General features: G+C 40.1%; 1 protein-coding gene across 13 annotated transcripts in view; it reads left to right on the plus strand.

Moving 5' to 3' along the window:
• The window catches only part of LOC135492918 (uncharacterized), an 80,661-nt gene that overhangs the window by 11,777 nt on the left and 50,218 nt on the right, over positions 1 to 18,666 (plus strand). For 8 of the 13 annotated variants that reach the window (XM_064779652.1, XM_064779657.1, XM_064779649.1 and 5 more), the window contains exons 1-2: positions 8,910 to 10,450; positions 15,608 to 15,715. In XM_064779652.1, coding sequence (XP_064635722.1) covers positions 10,366 to 10,450; positions 15,608 to 15,715 — 193 coding nt within the window. In that variant the 5' untranslated portion in view covers positions 8,910 to 10,365. Of the gene's footprint in view, positions 1 to 8,909; positions 10,451 to 15,607; positions 15,716 to 18,666 lie in introns of those variants that run through there. The other 5 variants (XM_064779659.1, XM_064779658.1, XM_064779646.1 and 2 more) reach the window with 4 other exon arrangements.

The raw sequence follows: 18,666 nt of genomic DNA on the forward strand, positions 1-18,666 counted from the left end.
AACAATGCTTCCCCCGACATCGGCACATGATTTCAGAATCGATCAGAATCCCTCCTTTCAAATCTATATCGTCCTGGTTACTTTGTTGTTGATGGAAAGAACTCAGTTGGCATGGTAACAGCGGGCAAATATCACAAAAGACAGAAAATAAGAAAATCGGGTCTTCATTACTTAGAGATTAATTTCATCAGGATGATTTCTAAACAATTCATGTTTCCATGGCAATGTCCCAAGTAATTTGTTTGTTCATGATCTGTATTTTGTCATCCTGATATGTTGAGAAAAAACATCATATTTGGATCGTGTTTAACGTTATTCCGGGAACTGAATCCTCATGGGGTGTTTAGTTATAATATGTTACGAACACTCTGATTGGCTAGTTCCCTTCGTGCCGGACCATTTACAGAGTCAACCAAGGTCCAGATGATTGACAGTGTCACTTGTAATTATGGTAGAACCTCCAAGGATTCCCTCTGGATTACTGGCAAATACTGTCCTTGACACAGAAGTAACCCGATTACAGAGGTCAAATTCAACATAAATTACCCATTAGGCAGTAGTGACAGTAGTGTTTGAGGTTGTCCTACTGACAGGGGTGCCAGCAGAGGTTCCCCTGTATGCCTCTGAAGTCCATGACCTCTTTCCCTTCCCTTGCTCGGAAGCATCATCAGAGCATATGAAACCTGATGATCGACTTCCGTCATCTGCCTCTCATGTCATTAGTTATCAATAGGCTGCCGTATTTATTGCGCAGCAAAGATGACACCTTAAAGCTGGTGTATCATGTATGAATGCCAGCCGTAACTAAGTTACATAGTTAATTAGGTTCTAGTGTCATCAGAAAAGACCACATAGATCACATTTGAATTTAGCTGTTTTCCCCTTGAAAAGGGGAACATTTGGTTACATTTCCCTCCAACTTGATATACATTATAACATACATGAGCGAATAAATCAAGCAACCATCAACTATCATACATTTAAAGCACCTAAGTGGCAGCAACCATCAATGCATTAAAGCACCTCAGTGGCAGCGACCATCAATACATTTAAAGCACCTTAGTGGCGATCCCCAGCTGGCCGTGATTGCCAGTCACAGCATCGTTACCCTTTGGCGTCTTCCCTTGCAGGTAGAACAAGACCACAAGAGTCATGAGGAGACCATTTATGTCGCACTAATCACCTCATTTCGCCTCTTTTCAGGGGCAAAGCATGACCTTACTGGGTGGAATTTTACCATTTACACTAATAAGGGGCAATTAGTTTCTGTCGAATGGCTCACAAGGACATTTTGAATTATGAAATGGCGACATTTAACCTTTAAAATGTCTGCTAGTTTATGGTTTAATGTTCTTCTGATCATTATGGTGATTTTGCAGAAATGTTTTAGTGAAAACTTTTTTAAGGAGTGATGTGGAGTATTGTATGGCATAGCGTTTCAACATCGTTGTGGCGATAGAAAGATAGACATCTTTCCAGAGGCAAATAGCTAAAACCAGAAATATCACCTCTAACCTTTCACCAGGCACTAGCAGTTCATTACAAATGCTGTATAAAACGATAAAGTCGAATGAGATACATTTCAGAAAAGGCTTTAATTTGTTTCTCATAGGTTGTTTTGTTAATCGTATTTAGACCTCTGACACACCATGAGTTGGAAGTGTAGCAAGTTACTCCCACCAACGGTAGCTTCTTTCCTTGATAAGGATTTGTCTTTGGCATCTAGTTTACCTAGTTTACACCTCTGATCCACCAAAAGTCACTTACATTTTCACCCTTCACCTGAAACTAACAGCCCATGACACACTAATATGTCTGACAGGGGCTGTTAGTCTAATAGATCAATAAATATCAGTCGGAAGCGTAGCAAGTTTACTCCTGGTGACTGTAGCATGTTTTGCTTTACTCTATAGCCTAATTACTCTGCTGTGATAGGTTGATTTGATCAGTTGATGTAGCTATTAGCTGTCAGACACCAATATCCTGCCAATATCCGTAAGTGGTCGATGACACTATCAGATAGAAGTAGTGATTTCTTGGCGCTGCTGGATGAGATCATATTGGTCACAAGATGCTTGGTCATCTTGGAGGGAGAAAAGTGTCCCAAAAGTAGTCAATCTTGCTGAGTGGATGGTGATACTCTTGTGTAGGGGCAGTTAGGGAAAAGTTGTCCCATCAACAGTTCGGTCAGGCAAAGGTCGTTAACAGTTTCCACCTTTGGGAAACACCATATGTTCAACACTTTCTGGTATAAAAAGCAATACAGATATTGATAGCCTCAGACACTCTGTTCTCATTATTGCCTTTCCTGGCCTGGTCATCCCTCCTTTCAGTCAACCAATCCCTAGATGGGATTAAAGTGCATCCGGTTGCCATGTTATTGATTACAAGGTGACAGCACTCTCAGATGTGATTATTGTCCACTGATGAAGTGATCTGTATCAGTTGCACCTCGTAGCATCTACTGCAGGAGGATATTGTCAAGGGGTGCTTCGCTGAGAGCCTCTGACTCCAGGCACTGTTCATTACTTCAGTTTACTGGCATGGTCAAGAAAGTCCGTCGTAGCCAGGAGTTGGTGGTGAAGGATCTTTTCCATTCCTTTACTCTGTTTACAAGTGAGCCACAGAAAAATAAGAAGGAATATAGCCGCTGCTAGACACATCAGCACAATGAGAATTGGTGTGTTGATTATTTCTATCAGGTAAAGCTATGTGATGCTATCTGCCAGGCAATACATTCTTGTCTGCTAGTATAACTGCTGCTCCCAAGCAATAACCAACTACTAATGGCATGCTCCAGTCGATTTGGATTCCAGATAAAGTGGTATTACTGCCAGTGATTGCATATTGTGCTCTTCTGCAGAGGCGAGACGTTTTTTATGAGTTGATGCTCGGATGTTTTAAACAGAATATTTTAGAGGATGATGGAACATAAGTAAACTTTCATTCATGGTCCTGAAAAATATGAAAAAGATCTGACGAAATAGAATGAAAATTGTTTTAAAGACAAGGAAATAACTTCTCTTTTAAGGACGGCCTCAGGACTGACAAGTGATATCTTTAAAAGAGAGGTATCACTGATACGTCCTGATAAAAACTCCCAGCATCAGATACTATACCAATAATTAGGATGGAAATTGTGTTTGCTGGTGACTACTGATATCGTATAGTAATTTACCAATAGTAGTCTAGCTTATTGGGATTCCAGATAACGCAGATGATGGCATATTCAGCGCTTTGGCTGATCATGCCCGAGTTTCTCATCAACCGATTGATGAAATTTCCACTGTAGGATATCGGCGTAATGCTAAGGTAATTGCCTAAGTCTTTTATGCACCAATTTATAGTAACGATAGTAAGGCAGAGAGTGCTGCCTTTAGTCTCACATCAACTGGGGGTTTGAGCCAGGGTCCAAGTGAATGCTGACCGAGAGTCCATAGCCACTAGACCACAGCGGCTCCTTATACCATGTAGCAACCTCCCAATAATGTTCTGGCTGATGGAGATTCAAGAAATGGTAGTGCCAGGGAATGGCACCTCAACTTCCCAATCGAACTGACCATTAATCAATGATGGCCAGCCACCTAATGGGAACTGGGGAGGTCCAATATCAGATGGTACTGGTCATTGGGTGGTCAATGAGGCTACTGACTTCGTTGATTATTGTAGATGATCAGTACACTATAGTATTCAGTGCTACGAGACAATTTTTCATACCATTGTCTCCATTAGCCATTGCGTTTCCCATCTAGAAGTAATAACAGTGTAGTAGGTCACCTGCCTCCCTCATTACAATCTTCTTTATGACATTGTGCTTTTGATAGGTTTGCTTAGATTGTTTGGGAATTTAGCGTTCTTGGTCATCCACGTCAGGTTGTCATTTGGTGCCATGAGTTCACCCTTAGTCTCTTCGACTTCTATATTGGGTGTCAGAGTGTCGAGACATCTTTGCGTTCCGCCCTTTAAACATTAACGATGTTGTTTGTCACCTGCGCTATCATTACAGGTTGTTTTGTATGCTGTTGGATGATTGGGAGTAGGAAGTACTAGAAGGGTGAAGTGTGAGTTGGACTGTTTGTTTCCCTAACAAACACAAATTGATAGCTTGTTGGATGGCGGGTGATCGCTGGAGAGATGATCCCTGCATATGTCAACTGTTAATGGCTTTGGTCTTGTATTTCTGTTCGTAATATGTATCCAACTCGTTTCATTCATTGGTAAGGTTATTGCCTCTTCAACTGTTGAAGACACGACCCCCAGTCTCTGTGAGCATTATCAGAAAATTGTTCACCAGTTATTGTCATATTTGGTTTTCAGGCATCACTCTAATCTACTTTACATCAGAAATGTGCCTGGCATATAGAGAAATCCGATCAAAATGACAACATGCCCTGGTCAGTAGACGTCATTTGCTTTGACGGCAGCCTGCCAGGTATTCTCCTTCCTGTCTTGTTACTTAACAGTCGCCTTTGTAATGAGAGAAGTGCAAGTCTAAACGTGCGAGAAACAGCAAAGTGAACGGCGTGTAAAAACGGAAAATGATCTACGATATCGGGATTTATGGAGGATAGTTTGTGACATGACAAGAAGCAACGCCAGATAGGAAGAAACCCTGGATGTTTCTAAAGCTTAGCCATCTGATCCGAGTTGCAGAATAATGGACTTATTGTTTGAAGATTTGAGGAAATTTGAGCATGTTTTAGCATGTAGGAGCTGCTGTTCTGTTCAAAGGTTAGATGGTGTCTCGCAGTTGCTTCTAGCCGGAATGTCACATCCTCTGGGGAAAAATAAAACCAGATTTTGCTGAGGGGCCTTTTGGAATTCGTCATTGGTAAAAATGTAGAGTCGAATGTTGGAAACATACCTTCTCTCTCTTCCCATGTTGCTGCTGTATTATGAACTATTTTGAGAGAAATACATTTAGAAAAGGCTTGCTTTGAGTCTTATGCTACTCATGGAATAGTCATCAAAGAGCATTATTTTAGCCTCCAGAAGTATTTTTTGCTCTGCGCTAGTCTTTGAAGTGATATCTGTAGTGTTTTCTGATGCTCGTATATGTCAGTTGTGTTGGAGGTGGTGAAAGATTGTGAGGATTCTGGTGGATTTGTGGTGTATAGCTTTAAAAGGCAACTTCGTCTAACTTAATCTGATGTACATGGGTCCTACCCATAGTCTCCCTTAAAACAGTCGAGAGAGTCACCAATGGGTTAACGCAAACCCTGGAAATGAACTTACCTTCGAGACAGTAATAAACTACAATGTAACCCAACATTACCAGCATCCTTAGTGTTGTCGTTGGAAATATTTAATTTCCATCTGAGTAAATCGGATTTAGAATGACGGCAAATTCACATGATTTGATTGACTGCCTCACTAATCGTGTAGCTATTGCGCACAGGGGGCAACTCAGTATCAAAAATAATTCATTAGGCGATAGCATTACTATGCACTTTTTGCATCGTTTTCATTTGAAATCAGATTAGTCGGCTTCTCAGCATCTTTTTAGTGGATTTCTAGTTGATTTCCTACTATTTAGTTATGTTGGATATACCGGATCCTGTCATCAGTTGTTTTGGGTTTCCTTACTCTTGGATTGGCGGAGCAGAATGCTCTTGTTTCACCAATCTACAACTGCTTTATTGATGACTTCGAAATAAAAAAGGCCATGCAGGAATACGACGTCATGACCATCCGACAATTTGGTGTGGCCATTGACGCATCATTGTCAATCCAAATTTAACCTTTTGAATGGTACTGAATGACCATTTGCCTTATTTCTCCCATTTCTTGAATACTCGTCAACAGTCATATATCGATGGAACTGGTGTGTTTCCAACTGGTAACTCATAACCAACAATTGCTCAAATGCAAATAAAATCAATTCTGTTGCAGCCAGCCATGTCCCGGGAAATAATCAACTTGGGTGTAATTGAACGTGAACTGGTTGAAAAATTTTGTGCCGTCTCTTGAGAAATGTAATCTATACTATAATGTTACTCTAATGGATTTCATTTGCAACGACAGAAATGGATGATGTTAGTAAGGGTGACAGCATGATTATTGGCCAAGTAACTCAATAAAATAACATGATTTGTGAATCCTTCACTTGAGAATAGTCTGTTTACGTGGGTGGGGGAGGGGGACGTAATCAGCAAATTGTGTTAGGATGATTAGAAAGTGTTAAACTGGTTGTCTGCATGTAAATAAGAAACTGAATTATAGGTTCGTTATAGCACTTTATACTATAATCCAGAAGCCTTTCTATAGAAACCAAACAGTGAATATGCTGTGCAGCTGCAATATCTGCCATCGCAGGCCAGTTGAAAGTAACCAAGTGGCAATGGCCATGCAGCTTCAAACCCACAACCTTCCGATCACAAGTTAGGCGCTGTTCCACTGCACCTCCATGCTTTCCGTGTAGTTGTTGCGTTAAAAAATAAGATTTATCCCGAGATTTTCAACTCTAAAGTGCAAAAATTGGACACCATGTTTATCATGTTCGATCCCGGTGATAAATTGTCATATAATTACCCCTCTCTCAGTTATTACCTACTGAGGTCTGCTGTTAAACTTGCTTCCTTCTGCTGACTCGATTGAACATGATGAGGATAATAGGCAGCAGAATTACAGGAAATTTTACACGGTGACGTGACTGTCGCTGTGGATGATTTTGTGAATGGTCCATTCTTCATGATTTTGCAATCACTCGCTGGATGAAGGTATCCATAGCATGCTGCCCTATATCCCGCTGTGTCAGCTACGGGTTGTGTGGCAGTGTTGGTTTGAGGTATCAATTCCAAACTGGAGTTTTCAGTTTTACAGTGCATATGGTAAGAAGTTCAACATATCGTGGTGGGGGTCCTTGGTAATGTCTTGTCAAAAACGATTGGAAAGACTAAAAATGCAGACCACAACCGAGGTTCCAGCTGAGGGTTTGGACGTGATTTGTATCAAGTCTACCCAAGCTGCCTGGATTAGACAACCAAGTATTGAGACCCAATCAACTAAGGCATTTAATAAAAGGGCTCATGGTGAGCATTTGCCATCAAATTTATACCTAGCAATTCTTGGTTGCGACACCAAGGGCTGCTGCTGCAATGGAAACATCACTTAACGTACGAACATGATATCCTGTCATCAAGGCCTTTTAGAATTTAGCATCAAATGAGCACGTTCTGCATCATAACAAGCAGATAAACACAGCGATACATGTAATGCTTTGATCTTTACAGTATATATCAATTTCGTGATGATGCCGTGACTGGGGTATGGTTAGAAGTCAAAATCACATGACAAGACACGACACGCACAAAACCATCTCAATTGATTATGCATAAAACCTATAAATCTGGAAGTACGGCAACAAAATAGCCTCATCTCATCCTAGGGAAATAATTGGAGGTTTGTAAAACAAGAAATTAGGAAGGTAGAAATGAAATGGGCATTGATGCTTATAGTACTTGGCACTTGGATGTATTATGAACTGTATGGACTCAAACTGGCATCACCACTGCACCATATAATAAGGCAGCATCTGCATCTTAAACACCTTAAGCATATTAAGTCTATGGATCAGTATAAACCCTCAAGTGTTCCGATTTCATTGAAACCAAATCTGCAGACCAGAATCTGCTACAGGGGTTGACTTCCATTTCCATTTCATTTCTGTTTCATTTCTTTTTCTTTTGCATTTCTTGTTGTACAGCTGCTCACAAAATAGCATCATCTTTCTCGGGGAAACAACAAGCCAATTGGAGTGGATGCTTTCAGAATCAAATCAACCTAATTGAAAGAGCCTGGGACTAAATTGAGTTTTTGCTAAAGTCAATTTGTGAAGAACTGACGGTACTTTTTCCAGTTTGATCGATACATCACCTGCTGGCTTTAGACTGGAGCCGGAAGGACAATGTGTATTGTGGAATATTAAACTAATACTGGTATGGGATATTAGTTTCTTGGAGAAAACAAGCCGAGACCAGATTTGCTTCCGTTTCTTTTTTCGTACATAAAACCAATAATACGATGCCCAAGGTTGCACTCTCATCAACATATTTGAACAATAAGTCTACTTGGGGACAAGATTCCATTACTGCAGTAGTCCCTGTTATGCCTCTAACAATAAACGTTTTAAGGTACTATTCCAATGGATCAGGTTAGCACAATTTTGATACTGACAGCGTGCCAAGTTGTGGCAATAACTCTGGCAAAGCAACTTACCCATGTCGCGAGCACTAACTGTTTTTTTCTTGTTTTGTTATGAATCAGAATCGGACTAAATCAAAGCCAATTAAAATAGTCATGTCTAAGGTTACCATTTCTCCTGGATGAGCTGAGCTTGCTAAATAATGATGGAGTAACAGGAGATTTTCTTCTATTTATAGAGATAATCATAGCCAACCTAGACAACCAATAACACCGAATAGATTTGCGCAAAATATCCCTTTAACGCTTAATCCAGCATAGTGATTTCGATATCATGATGAAAGAGACAACATGAAGGCATGAAAAGAAGTACACATTAAAACAGTTTGTTAAATATTTATGTGTACATCATCTTCGTTTGCTAAGTTTTCAAGGGGTTAATTAGCTTTTAAATTGATCGATATTTCAAGGCCAAGTTCAGATTGGAGAAGAAAAAAACAACTCTAAACTACATTTATTGCTAAATTTCCAATGGGTTAATGAGTGAAATTTAGCTTTTAAAAAGACGTCAATATCATATGCCAGCTAAGCTAAGGTAATAATAGATGACATTAACTCTAAGTTCAGGTTACGACAGTGGATCATTCCCTATTGATGCGGATCAAGTAACAGTTGTATTGATTCACCATTGTGTGCCGAGTATAGAGCCGTGATACGATCATGTATATTACATAGAATCGATAGGTAAAGTCACAAGTTGGCGCGTCTTCGGATGATCATGTTTGCAGAGGATATTAAGAAGAAGTGACTTTGGAGCTTTGAATCTCCTCCTTATGTTTTGTTGCATCATGCTCTTGGATATTTCGATTGCTGCTGATATCTGGCGTCAAACTCAAACCTCATAACAAAAACAGGATTTAAATTGCGGTGTCATTTAGTCAGAATTTGTTCGGTTAAAATTGCTTGTAATGCAACTGATGGGTTGATATCCGCACTTCTGATGGGTAACCAATTTGAAATTTGAATCCTGATGTCTGAAATCATGCTGGATTTAGAAATTGAACCTTATTCAGAGAAATATCACTTTATTTGGGATAATCTAGAGAAATTTAACCTTCTCCTTGGGATAATTCAGATAAATTGAGGCTAACTTGGGATAATTGTGTGTGATGACTGACAAGGATTTTTATAGTGGTAATTCCTTGCTGGAATCGACAACCTGCTGTGGATAGATCTGTACGAAATCGTAGTGTTCTTTTTCAACTAGGGGAAATAAAAGTTCTCATTAGGATATTATTGGATATTGTGTTGATGATTACATGTAGTTTGGCGATATGAGGCACATCATAATGAGAATGATGTGTTAATGGCAGCATGTTGTAATTGTCTTTAATGTGCCAACTGGTGTTAATGTGCTGGCTGTTGTGCATTGATTATCTTAATTGGTGCCAGATACCATGCAAAGTGAAATAGCATTAGCCATCTAAGATCTGTTGGAAATTTGAGAAATTTGAAGATCTGTCCTGAAAATTATTTTTCCAGCAGCAAGAGCTTGCTCACCAATGGTCGTTTAAACCGGTTTTGACTATTTTGGGACAACTTCTTTGGCAAATATTGTCCCACACTTTTCGCAGCAGTTGCCACCTGTTACGAGAGTGTAAGAAAGACTTCTGATTCTTTTGTGCGCCTGCTGGATAACTGCTGAAAAGGATTGATACTAAAAAATACTACATCTCAACCTTGTAAAAATGGCCAAATCAGTTCACCTAAAGCCGCTGCTGTAGAAGAGAAACTGATACATCATGGAACCCTGAACTGCTTGGTGGAAATTAACTCGGTCAGCCTTGGGAATCGCTGTGGGTTCTAATCTTCATTAATCGTTCTAATCCTGTGGTAGATTTCCAATGCAATTAAATATCATCGATGTCGCAAGTGCTGATCATTTTAGCTCCAGCTAGAAAGTGAAAGAATGAGTTTTTTTTATTCAATTCAAAATTGGGAGTCTAGCTTCTTAACTATGGAGTAGGAAATAATGTTCGTTTTGTGCTAATCTGATGAGGCCGTTCTTCAAGACTTGAAAATTTCACATTGTTTACAAGATTGTGGAAAAAGGATGAGGATTTGCTTATGATAGATTCACATAGGAATAGTATAGGAAAGGATTAACCTCAAATTTAAAGACAAACACTTCATTATACTTATTTTCCTTGGATTACAGTCGAAATGGCAGCAAATCTCCTCGGCTTGGGTTTAACGGGAGTGCACTCCCTCTACAGCATAGAGTGTGGCTCTGAGAATGATATCATCGGTAAGATTCTGGCTGTTGTATTACCTTCGTGTCTTCTGTGTTGGTGTGCACAGTAGTCTGTTGAAACTGTGCACAGTAGATTATGTTCAAGCACCATGTCAGTTGTATGCAGGGCCAGAGTTGGAAAAGGGAATCCCCAGTTTCTGTTGGTGTGACTGTGGCTTTCAATTTAATCATCCATGTCAGCTCCACTTTACCCACAAGAACACTTCAATGTCCTCAACGGTAGAGTAGAGTGGTTCTCCTCAATGTATCATCCCTAAGTATCATAGTGATCCACTTGTTTCTTGTCCTGATTGCACTCTGGTCCTCACAGTGAAGGATCAGGTTACCACGCATAGTATGTCTGCTATAGGTCTTCAAATCATCGAGTTCTTTTGCTATCCGATAGCTTTGAGCCACTAAAGTGAGGAATCATTGCGGTAAATAGCTTGCTTTTTCTCATGATAGTAAAGTCAGTAAGTATTTATAATAATGAAGTTAATTTTCTAAATTTTCAAAAATTGACGTTAATGGAGATATGGAACTTGTCAAATGGCAAACTAAATCACTTTTCAGTGTTAAGTTTGCTGTTGTTAAGAAGGAAACTTATACCAAACTGGAGGTATTGTTTTTTCACCAAACACTGCTCCGGTGGGGCTGTCATTTTGGCAATGCCTTGGCAATATGTGTTGTGTTTGGCCAAGAGTTTAGCTCCATCCTTGCAGTGTTTGCTGTGACAACCATCTCATCGAGTTTGGTATCGATTAATCGAGTTTAACTCCTGTATGACAACTTCAAAAGTTCTAGAAAGGCCACCCAGGCACCCTATCATCTCCTCCTTTTAAGCAAGATATGACGCACATAAATGTGTTTCTAGTATCCAAAGACCTGAACTGTGAAGTGATCCCCAGACTGGCATTTACTGCAAACAGACTATTTATGCAAAATATCAAATCTGAGCAAATATATCAAAGCATGTTTATCATGAAGCACTGCTGATATAAGGATAAATACCTGGTATGCTGTTTTAAAATGTAGCAAACATTGGAAAATGTCTGTGATGAAAAACGTCTCACATTTCCTTGCCGCTATATACTAACATCAAACAGCAGCACAGCTTCACCGGCTTCATTCGTGATATCAAAGAGTTTGTACGTTATTGTAATCAGAACTTAGTTGTGTGAAGGTTTTATATCCAATAGTTGGGCTGAGAACCATGCTAACATTGTAGAGTCTCAACAGTATAAAGTGTTGAGTGCAATTTTCATTTCAAAATATGTAGATTAACAAAGTGATAATAAGAAAAAGAACAAAAATTGAAAGAAAAGATGTTTCAGCGGCATATGGGAGTTTATCGCGGCTAGCCTGAAACGGCGTCCAACTTGCTTTCCACTGAGCTAACGGGCTTTCCATTTTGAATGGAGATTTCCTTTAATCTTTTAACTCCTTGTGAGAATACCATGTGCGTTGTATGATAATAAGTCACGCCCGATTTGGCCATTTGAAGCATTTTGATTTGGTGACAGAAAACCTCTCATGAGTTTTGTGTAGGTACTGCACGCTTATTGGCTAATCATCCAGCTTTCAAAGTTCCCACCGTTTAGGGCAGTCCTCGAGAAGAGATGAATAGGATGGCGAAATGGACTGCCCTCGTGGGACAAAAGGCAACAAGGCAATCTCTCTACACCTGTCAGTCTTTCATGTGTACTGCAAGCTACTGCAACTCTACTGGAAGCGTTAACATACAAAGTTCATCGTCTTAGAGACTGCGATTTCATCCCTTGCAAACATCTTGAGATAAAATGTCAAGATGTGCCTGAGGCCTTCACCGTTAAAAACATATCTAGTTTGCGGATGACATCCACTTTCTAATTATTGAGCAGTGTTTTCAACAAAGAGTCCTAATTCTGTTTGGTGTTTTAATCTCCTGCAAGTGCTTGCGGCACAATCCTTTACTTGTTAACCCTCACTAATTGGCAAATGTCAACTATGATTTGTCGTGTTATTAAGCGAGAATCTCATCAGCAGAAAGTGGCTTGTTTGTTGTTGTGTTTATATGGCCTATGGCAGCGGCAGATATTCCTGAGCAAAGTGACAATTTCAAGAGACCTAAGATATTTTGAAATTTTTCTGCCAAAACCTAGTATAACGGTACATTTCTGAGAGGCTATTACTTCTTCCTTAAAAAATTGCATGATGCATGAATAAGCTGAACATCAAAACAGATACAGCAGCTAATAAGGGTATTCACATTGTGAAATGAAACCTTCCTGCTTCATGCCTGATGATCCATCTTAACACATATTGCAAAAGAATAAAAAGCTTCTACGAAGGAACTGATAGGCTGCCTGACAATCCACTACGACAGCTTTACCAGTTGTGTCTGCAATCAGCATTGACGATACCGGCTTGTGAGCCATCATTCTGGAAATGTCAGGCCTATTTATATCTGGGTGATTTCCTGAAATTCCATGTTGTGTTCATGGCAAAACGTTGGCGACATCGAGTTAAGTCAGCTAGGCATTTGTACTTTGTCATTTAAGTCATCGAAATGGTCAAAAACAGCAGTAAGAAAATCCACCATGCAGCGAAAAGATTACTTTCCAAGATCTTCAAGGCACAAAAATGAGGATGGATCTGCTTGCCTTCTTCAATGGATCAAGTACCAGTCTACAATCTAAATCAATTATCCTTCGGAGTAATGACTATCACTATGTGTGTGACATTTCAATTTAGGAGTCAATGGTAGCGATAGAGAGGCAATCTTCAGCCCATTCAGCGTTTTCCTTGGCTAATCTTGGACAGGTTTGTCCGAGGTATAGATAGACAACATATCTTCTTCTGCTCATGACACATTTCAATTGGGTTTGTCAGAAACAGATATATTGATGATTAAAGACATTGAATTCATAACCTTCATGAAAACATTCCAGGCTCTCAGATACTTGGCTATGATTTATCCATATTTATTGACAAGATATGGGAAATCTGTCCAACTAAATGTGTTCTATTGGTGAAATGGTTGAATATCTGTACTTGGTCAAGAATGGTTGCCTCGGGCAGATGGGATTATTAGTCGATTTCTGGTTAGATTGTGGGAAAGTGCGATGCCTAGGGAGGTGGAAAGTTGTCATTGGAAAAAGATTATCATGGCTGCGCATCGTCTTCATCACGCATAAATCGTGGAATGTCTTTATCAGGTTGCAGTCTGCCTTTACTATCAAGTGTTTGAAATGTCGCTTTTGAAATCACTTTTTCAGGAGCAGCTGTCAACTGCAGTATTTTACATTGAATCTCAATCTACTGATGAAGAAGCATCCAAAGAATGTTCTTTAAAATGCATTTTCCATCATAAAAGTGCTTGACAGCCTTTCTGTAAATGTCAGAATCATAACTGATACTAGACTGGTGGTGTTGGTAGTAAATACTGCTCCTGTGTGGAAAAGAGTTCTTCCCCAACCATATTCAATAAAGTGATATTCTTCTTTCTCTGCTTCTCAATCTAAGATGGACTGTCCTGTTCGGTTGACGAATGCTGTTGTTTGTCTGAATCCCTCAGAGCTACTAGGTTTGGGCATTTTGTCAGAATGCGGTTGAGAGTCATGTGGTTGAGGTGAATGGTAGAACCTAAAGTGTTAAATCCGAAACAATATTTCTCAAGCAAATTCCAAAAGGAAACTTGCGCCCAACCACGGTCTTATCATAAATGGTTTATATCGTGTTGCCATAGCAATGATGATCATTTCCTGTTCCGGTGAAGCTGGTAAAGGTGCGCATTGCATGGTTGTTGTTGATGCGCCAGAGGAGGAAGCGGGGAGGTACTTCTGTGACAAATAAGATTACATGGCATGGTTCATGGAATTGTTGCAGGTTTTATCACGTGATTAGCGGCAGAAAATACCAAATAAAGCCAACAGATAGAAGATTCTGCATGGTGATTTTTCTGCAAATAAAGACACTTGTATTATTACCTAACAAATAAGATAGCTAATCCTCTGAAAAGAGAAGTTTGAAGACATCAACTGATACTTAAGGCATAAGAGTATAGTTTCATTAGCCTTTTCATGTAAGGTGGTCAATGCAAACATTAATGGTAGTAAAATTATCTATCTAATGCTTTTCTCATTGAAAAATTCATTATTTCACAGAAATCAATGGTAGTGAAATATCAAAAACATCTCTTGCTGAAGTTTAGGGCCACAAACAAGAGTTTTACAGTAATGGAGCACAGTAATGGTTTTTAGATAATCCTTCAGTCTACCTTTCCAATCTCTTTCATCTTCCATCAGCTAGTTTCAAAACAGCAAATATAGTATGGAATGAACAGAGGAAGATTAACTAGTGGCTCAATAGAATGTGCTGGAATGACTGGTCTTCTTGGTAAAAAGTATCATGGAAATGTTTTTGTTTACTTTTAAATTGTGGCATGCCCAGGTCAGTTTGTCCGGTGATACTCAGCTGCCCAGTCCAATTGACTTCAACCAACTTCCTTGGCACGGAGAAACCTTAATCCTTGTCTGGGGGCCATCAATCAGCTTATGTAGGAATGGCAATGTGACATGGTTATTACAACCGTAATCCGCTTAGTGAGTGGCATTTGTCTGTCTGACATATATAGGTTGATCCTAAGTGTTGTCAGTTGGTACCGGTAATTAACAAGGACGTTTTGGTTGGTGAATTGATGACCTTGCTGGATTATTAAGAATTGTGAATTGGCAACCAACAGATTCATGTGATGAAGTCTTGAAATGACCTTATCCATAAAGGATTGTTGGATTGAACTGTAAACCAAAAATTTTCGTACCTTCTCATCAACAGCTGGACATTGATATCCAAATCGCTCTGACTCAGCTGGTGATTTTGGTATAAACATTTTTATCCTGTCTCCAACTATATACCAGGCAACATGTCAATCAGCCTTCAAAAAGGTTGCTCGCGCAGATTTAATTCATATTGGCAAGGAGGGATTAAAGTGGTAAAAAACAAACCCGGGGTAAGTTACAAAAGCTGTTTTATGTTTAGCGTCCTGCTTGTTAAATACGACCTGCCAGTACCCACTGCGAAGGTCCAGGATTGAAAAGAACGTCGGTAGAAAAGCTTTCAATTTGGTCATTCTATTCTCAAATCAACTTTTCATACTATTCTCACCATTTCTCTTTCTCAATCTCATTTCAGGTGCCACAATGAATGCACCAAAATATGGCTACAGAGATTTAACTGATCCTTCTCTGGAAGAAACTGTGAGGAACCACAACTCAACTACTCTCAACCTTCTCCTAACAGGTACAGTATTCTGTTATTTTGACTCTATGTTGGTTATCCCCCAGATGTTGGTCTAATGAAAGTGAGGCCCAAAAGCCACAATACTTCTTGCTACCTTCGCATATATATTTCCTGAAACATAATCGAAAACAATCAGACCGCGCGGTAGTGTGTGAAAGAACTGTGGTCAGAATCAAGTTAGTGCCTGAAGGATGAACAAAGTGACAAAACTTACGTATAATTGATAAGTGAGTGACATAATGCAGAAAGGACCTCCTAGAGCTTGCAAACACTAATTAATTGAAGATTCATCTTTCAAAGGGTATTCCCTTAATAGCTAGTTCATGTCTTTGAGCTATGTACTGATCATTGTCCCAGTCAGCGTGACTGTACTATATAGGGTAGCTCATTATCCTGCCATTAAAGTTCTTTATGCAAGTTCTTTCATTTTATAGCTCAATATGTTTCCTTGTCTCATCAGAAGGTCCAAGATATGCCGCATTCCAGACAAGCTTAACAGTAGAGTTATGCAAAAAGATGCCTTTATTGCCGCTGTTCATTCCAGGCATGCAGTTCAGCAGTTCATGAGTTGATTTGTGCTAAAGATGTGTCAAGGTTTAATCCAGACAGCTAAGCAGAAAACAGGATGCCAGTATTCATTCCAGTCTGTGAAGCAGCAGAGTTGTGCAAAGGAGGGTTGATGACGCTCTTTATTCCAAACTGCTCCTTTTAGTAGTTTATCATGGCTAACCACAGATGCAATAGCCCAGAGATTCACTTCATCGAGAATTCACTCTGTGGTGTGGAGTGGTGTTGTGCCTGAGGGGACATGCTCCTTCGCAGCCTCTTCAGATACCTAGTGTCTCCTGCATTATATCTCTATTCCATTTGACAGGTTCTGCCTGCCAACGATCGCTTTGGGCAAATGTGCTTGATTCGAAAGAAGGGTCTTTTAGGTCACGTTGCTGTAGGGATAGGTTTTGTTCACTGCGCTGAGACCTAATTTATGGTATGTCAGCATCCTGGACAGGCTCCTCTCTTTAGCTATTCTTATTGCCTCTGTCATTCTCCCAGGTTCTGCCAACGATTGCTGTAGGAAAATAGGGATAGATTGGCAAGATAGAGCGCCAGGCGGTGAGGTGGGGCAAGGTTTGTTCCCATAGTGACACGTCATTCATCTTTGGGAGAAGCTTTCCTAAACAGCATCTTCATATACCTATAGTCTCCTTTGTCTATCTGGTTAACAGGCAGTAAAGTGTTTGGTTATCAGTGGGACTGCAATTTTATCGCCGACAATTGGTCATCATGGTCACTGTTTTAAAAGGGATAGCCCAAGGCAGTATTGGTTGCACTATGGACAAGAAACTAATTGCCAGTTTTATATTGGGGAAGCAGTATGGAGCCAAAACAAGGTCATTTTGCCAACGATCAATTCCCAGTCACCAGCGTAGCATTGTTTTGACTAGCCAAAGCTCTTGCTGGCCAAGGGTCAAAGACTATATCGTTGATATGATACCGGAGCTCAGTATATCCTCAGAAGCCTCTAGCCAGGTGCAGAGAAGAGTCTAAATTCCGCCACATCTTGCTCACACTGATTGGCTTGGGCTGCTTGCCAATCTCTCTGCTTTTGCTTAACTTCCCTGGAAGATCCCCGGGGAATGCAATTTACACATTGGAACATGCACTCCATCAACAGATCAGCAGATTGGTTCTGCATCAACTTACTGAGCGTGGTCATTGGTTTCAAACGAATATGGACACAAAGATGCTAATAACATTAAACCACACATTGTCAATACTGATATAGATATGCATCTAATCAACTGATGAAGCTCAGGGTGATGAGCAGAAATTTTTCTTGGAATTTCTTGACATTTATTTAACCTCTACATTGTCCCCAGATTTGGTAGTGAACCTTTCCATTGCTGTTTCCTTACATGCCGAGAAAATCTGGTGTGTAAGACTTGCGGTAAAAAAATCTAACCTATTGAAAAGTGTTACTTTGATGAACTTCGAAAACCATCTGCCACCTACATGTATCTGATTTTAAGACCGTTTGTAGTTAAGCCGTCATCTTTCTTGATCAGCTGCTTGTCAAAATGCTCACATCGTCTCCGCTAAGTGTCGGGAATCATGGGTAATATTGGCAACCTGTTCAGGTGCACACTTTGTCCTTTCTCGTTTCATGCCTGAAAAACCTGCAAACACTGGCTCAGAGGACACGTCACTAGAAGTGACTTTTCTGCTCAATTCTCTTGGAACAAGTCTGACGTAGGCTCTTTGTGGCGAATCGTTTGGTTGAGAGTTTTTATTAAGGAAGAGTGTATAAATAGCATCTCTGATAAAGTGGAGATGCACGGAACCTTCCTTTCCCAACCTGTCCCTCTGTGCTGACAAGCACATATTAATCATAGTGCTCTTCCCCATTAAGAGATTCTGCAAGAAGAAAGTGTGAGGGCCCCTCCATCTTTCCTGCATACCAGGATGTCACACTATTGGCTGTGTCGGTTATAGCAGTTTTCATATTTGATGGCCCTTTTATGACAATTCCTTCTGTCAGTATATCACGAGAGGCACATAAACCTGGTAACAGAGAGGACGATATTGCCATAGCTATAGCGCTGTGCTGATGGATTTGCGCCAGTTTCATGATTGCAGGCCGTAGCGATTTCAATTGCTGGTTTGTGCGATGCCTATAAGGTATCCAGCTACTTTTCCATATGGCAGCCAATTGGTTTTAATCTAACCCTGGAACGTTTGTCCGCTATCATTCTTCCTCGTCCTTCATGCCACTCTTGACTACATCATGATAAGACTAAGAAGCAAACACAACAATGCCATTATGGGTTTGCCAGAGTCAATACTGCCGTCAGTTGTGGGATGTTGATCAAGGAGGTTGAATGAATGAGTAATCATTGGTTGACGAAGCCCATTATTTCTGTCAACATCGTAAGTCAATTATGGTCATGATC

The sequence above is a fragment of the Lineus longissimus genome, chromosome 8 (assembly GCF_910592395.1).
Source record: "Lineus longissimus chromosome 8, tnLinLong1.2, whole genome shotgun sequence".
In the NCBI taxonomy this organism is placed as follows: domain Eukaryota; kingdom Metazoa; phylum Nemertea; class Pilidiophora; order Heteronemertea; family Lineidae; genus Lineus; species Lineus longissimus.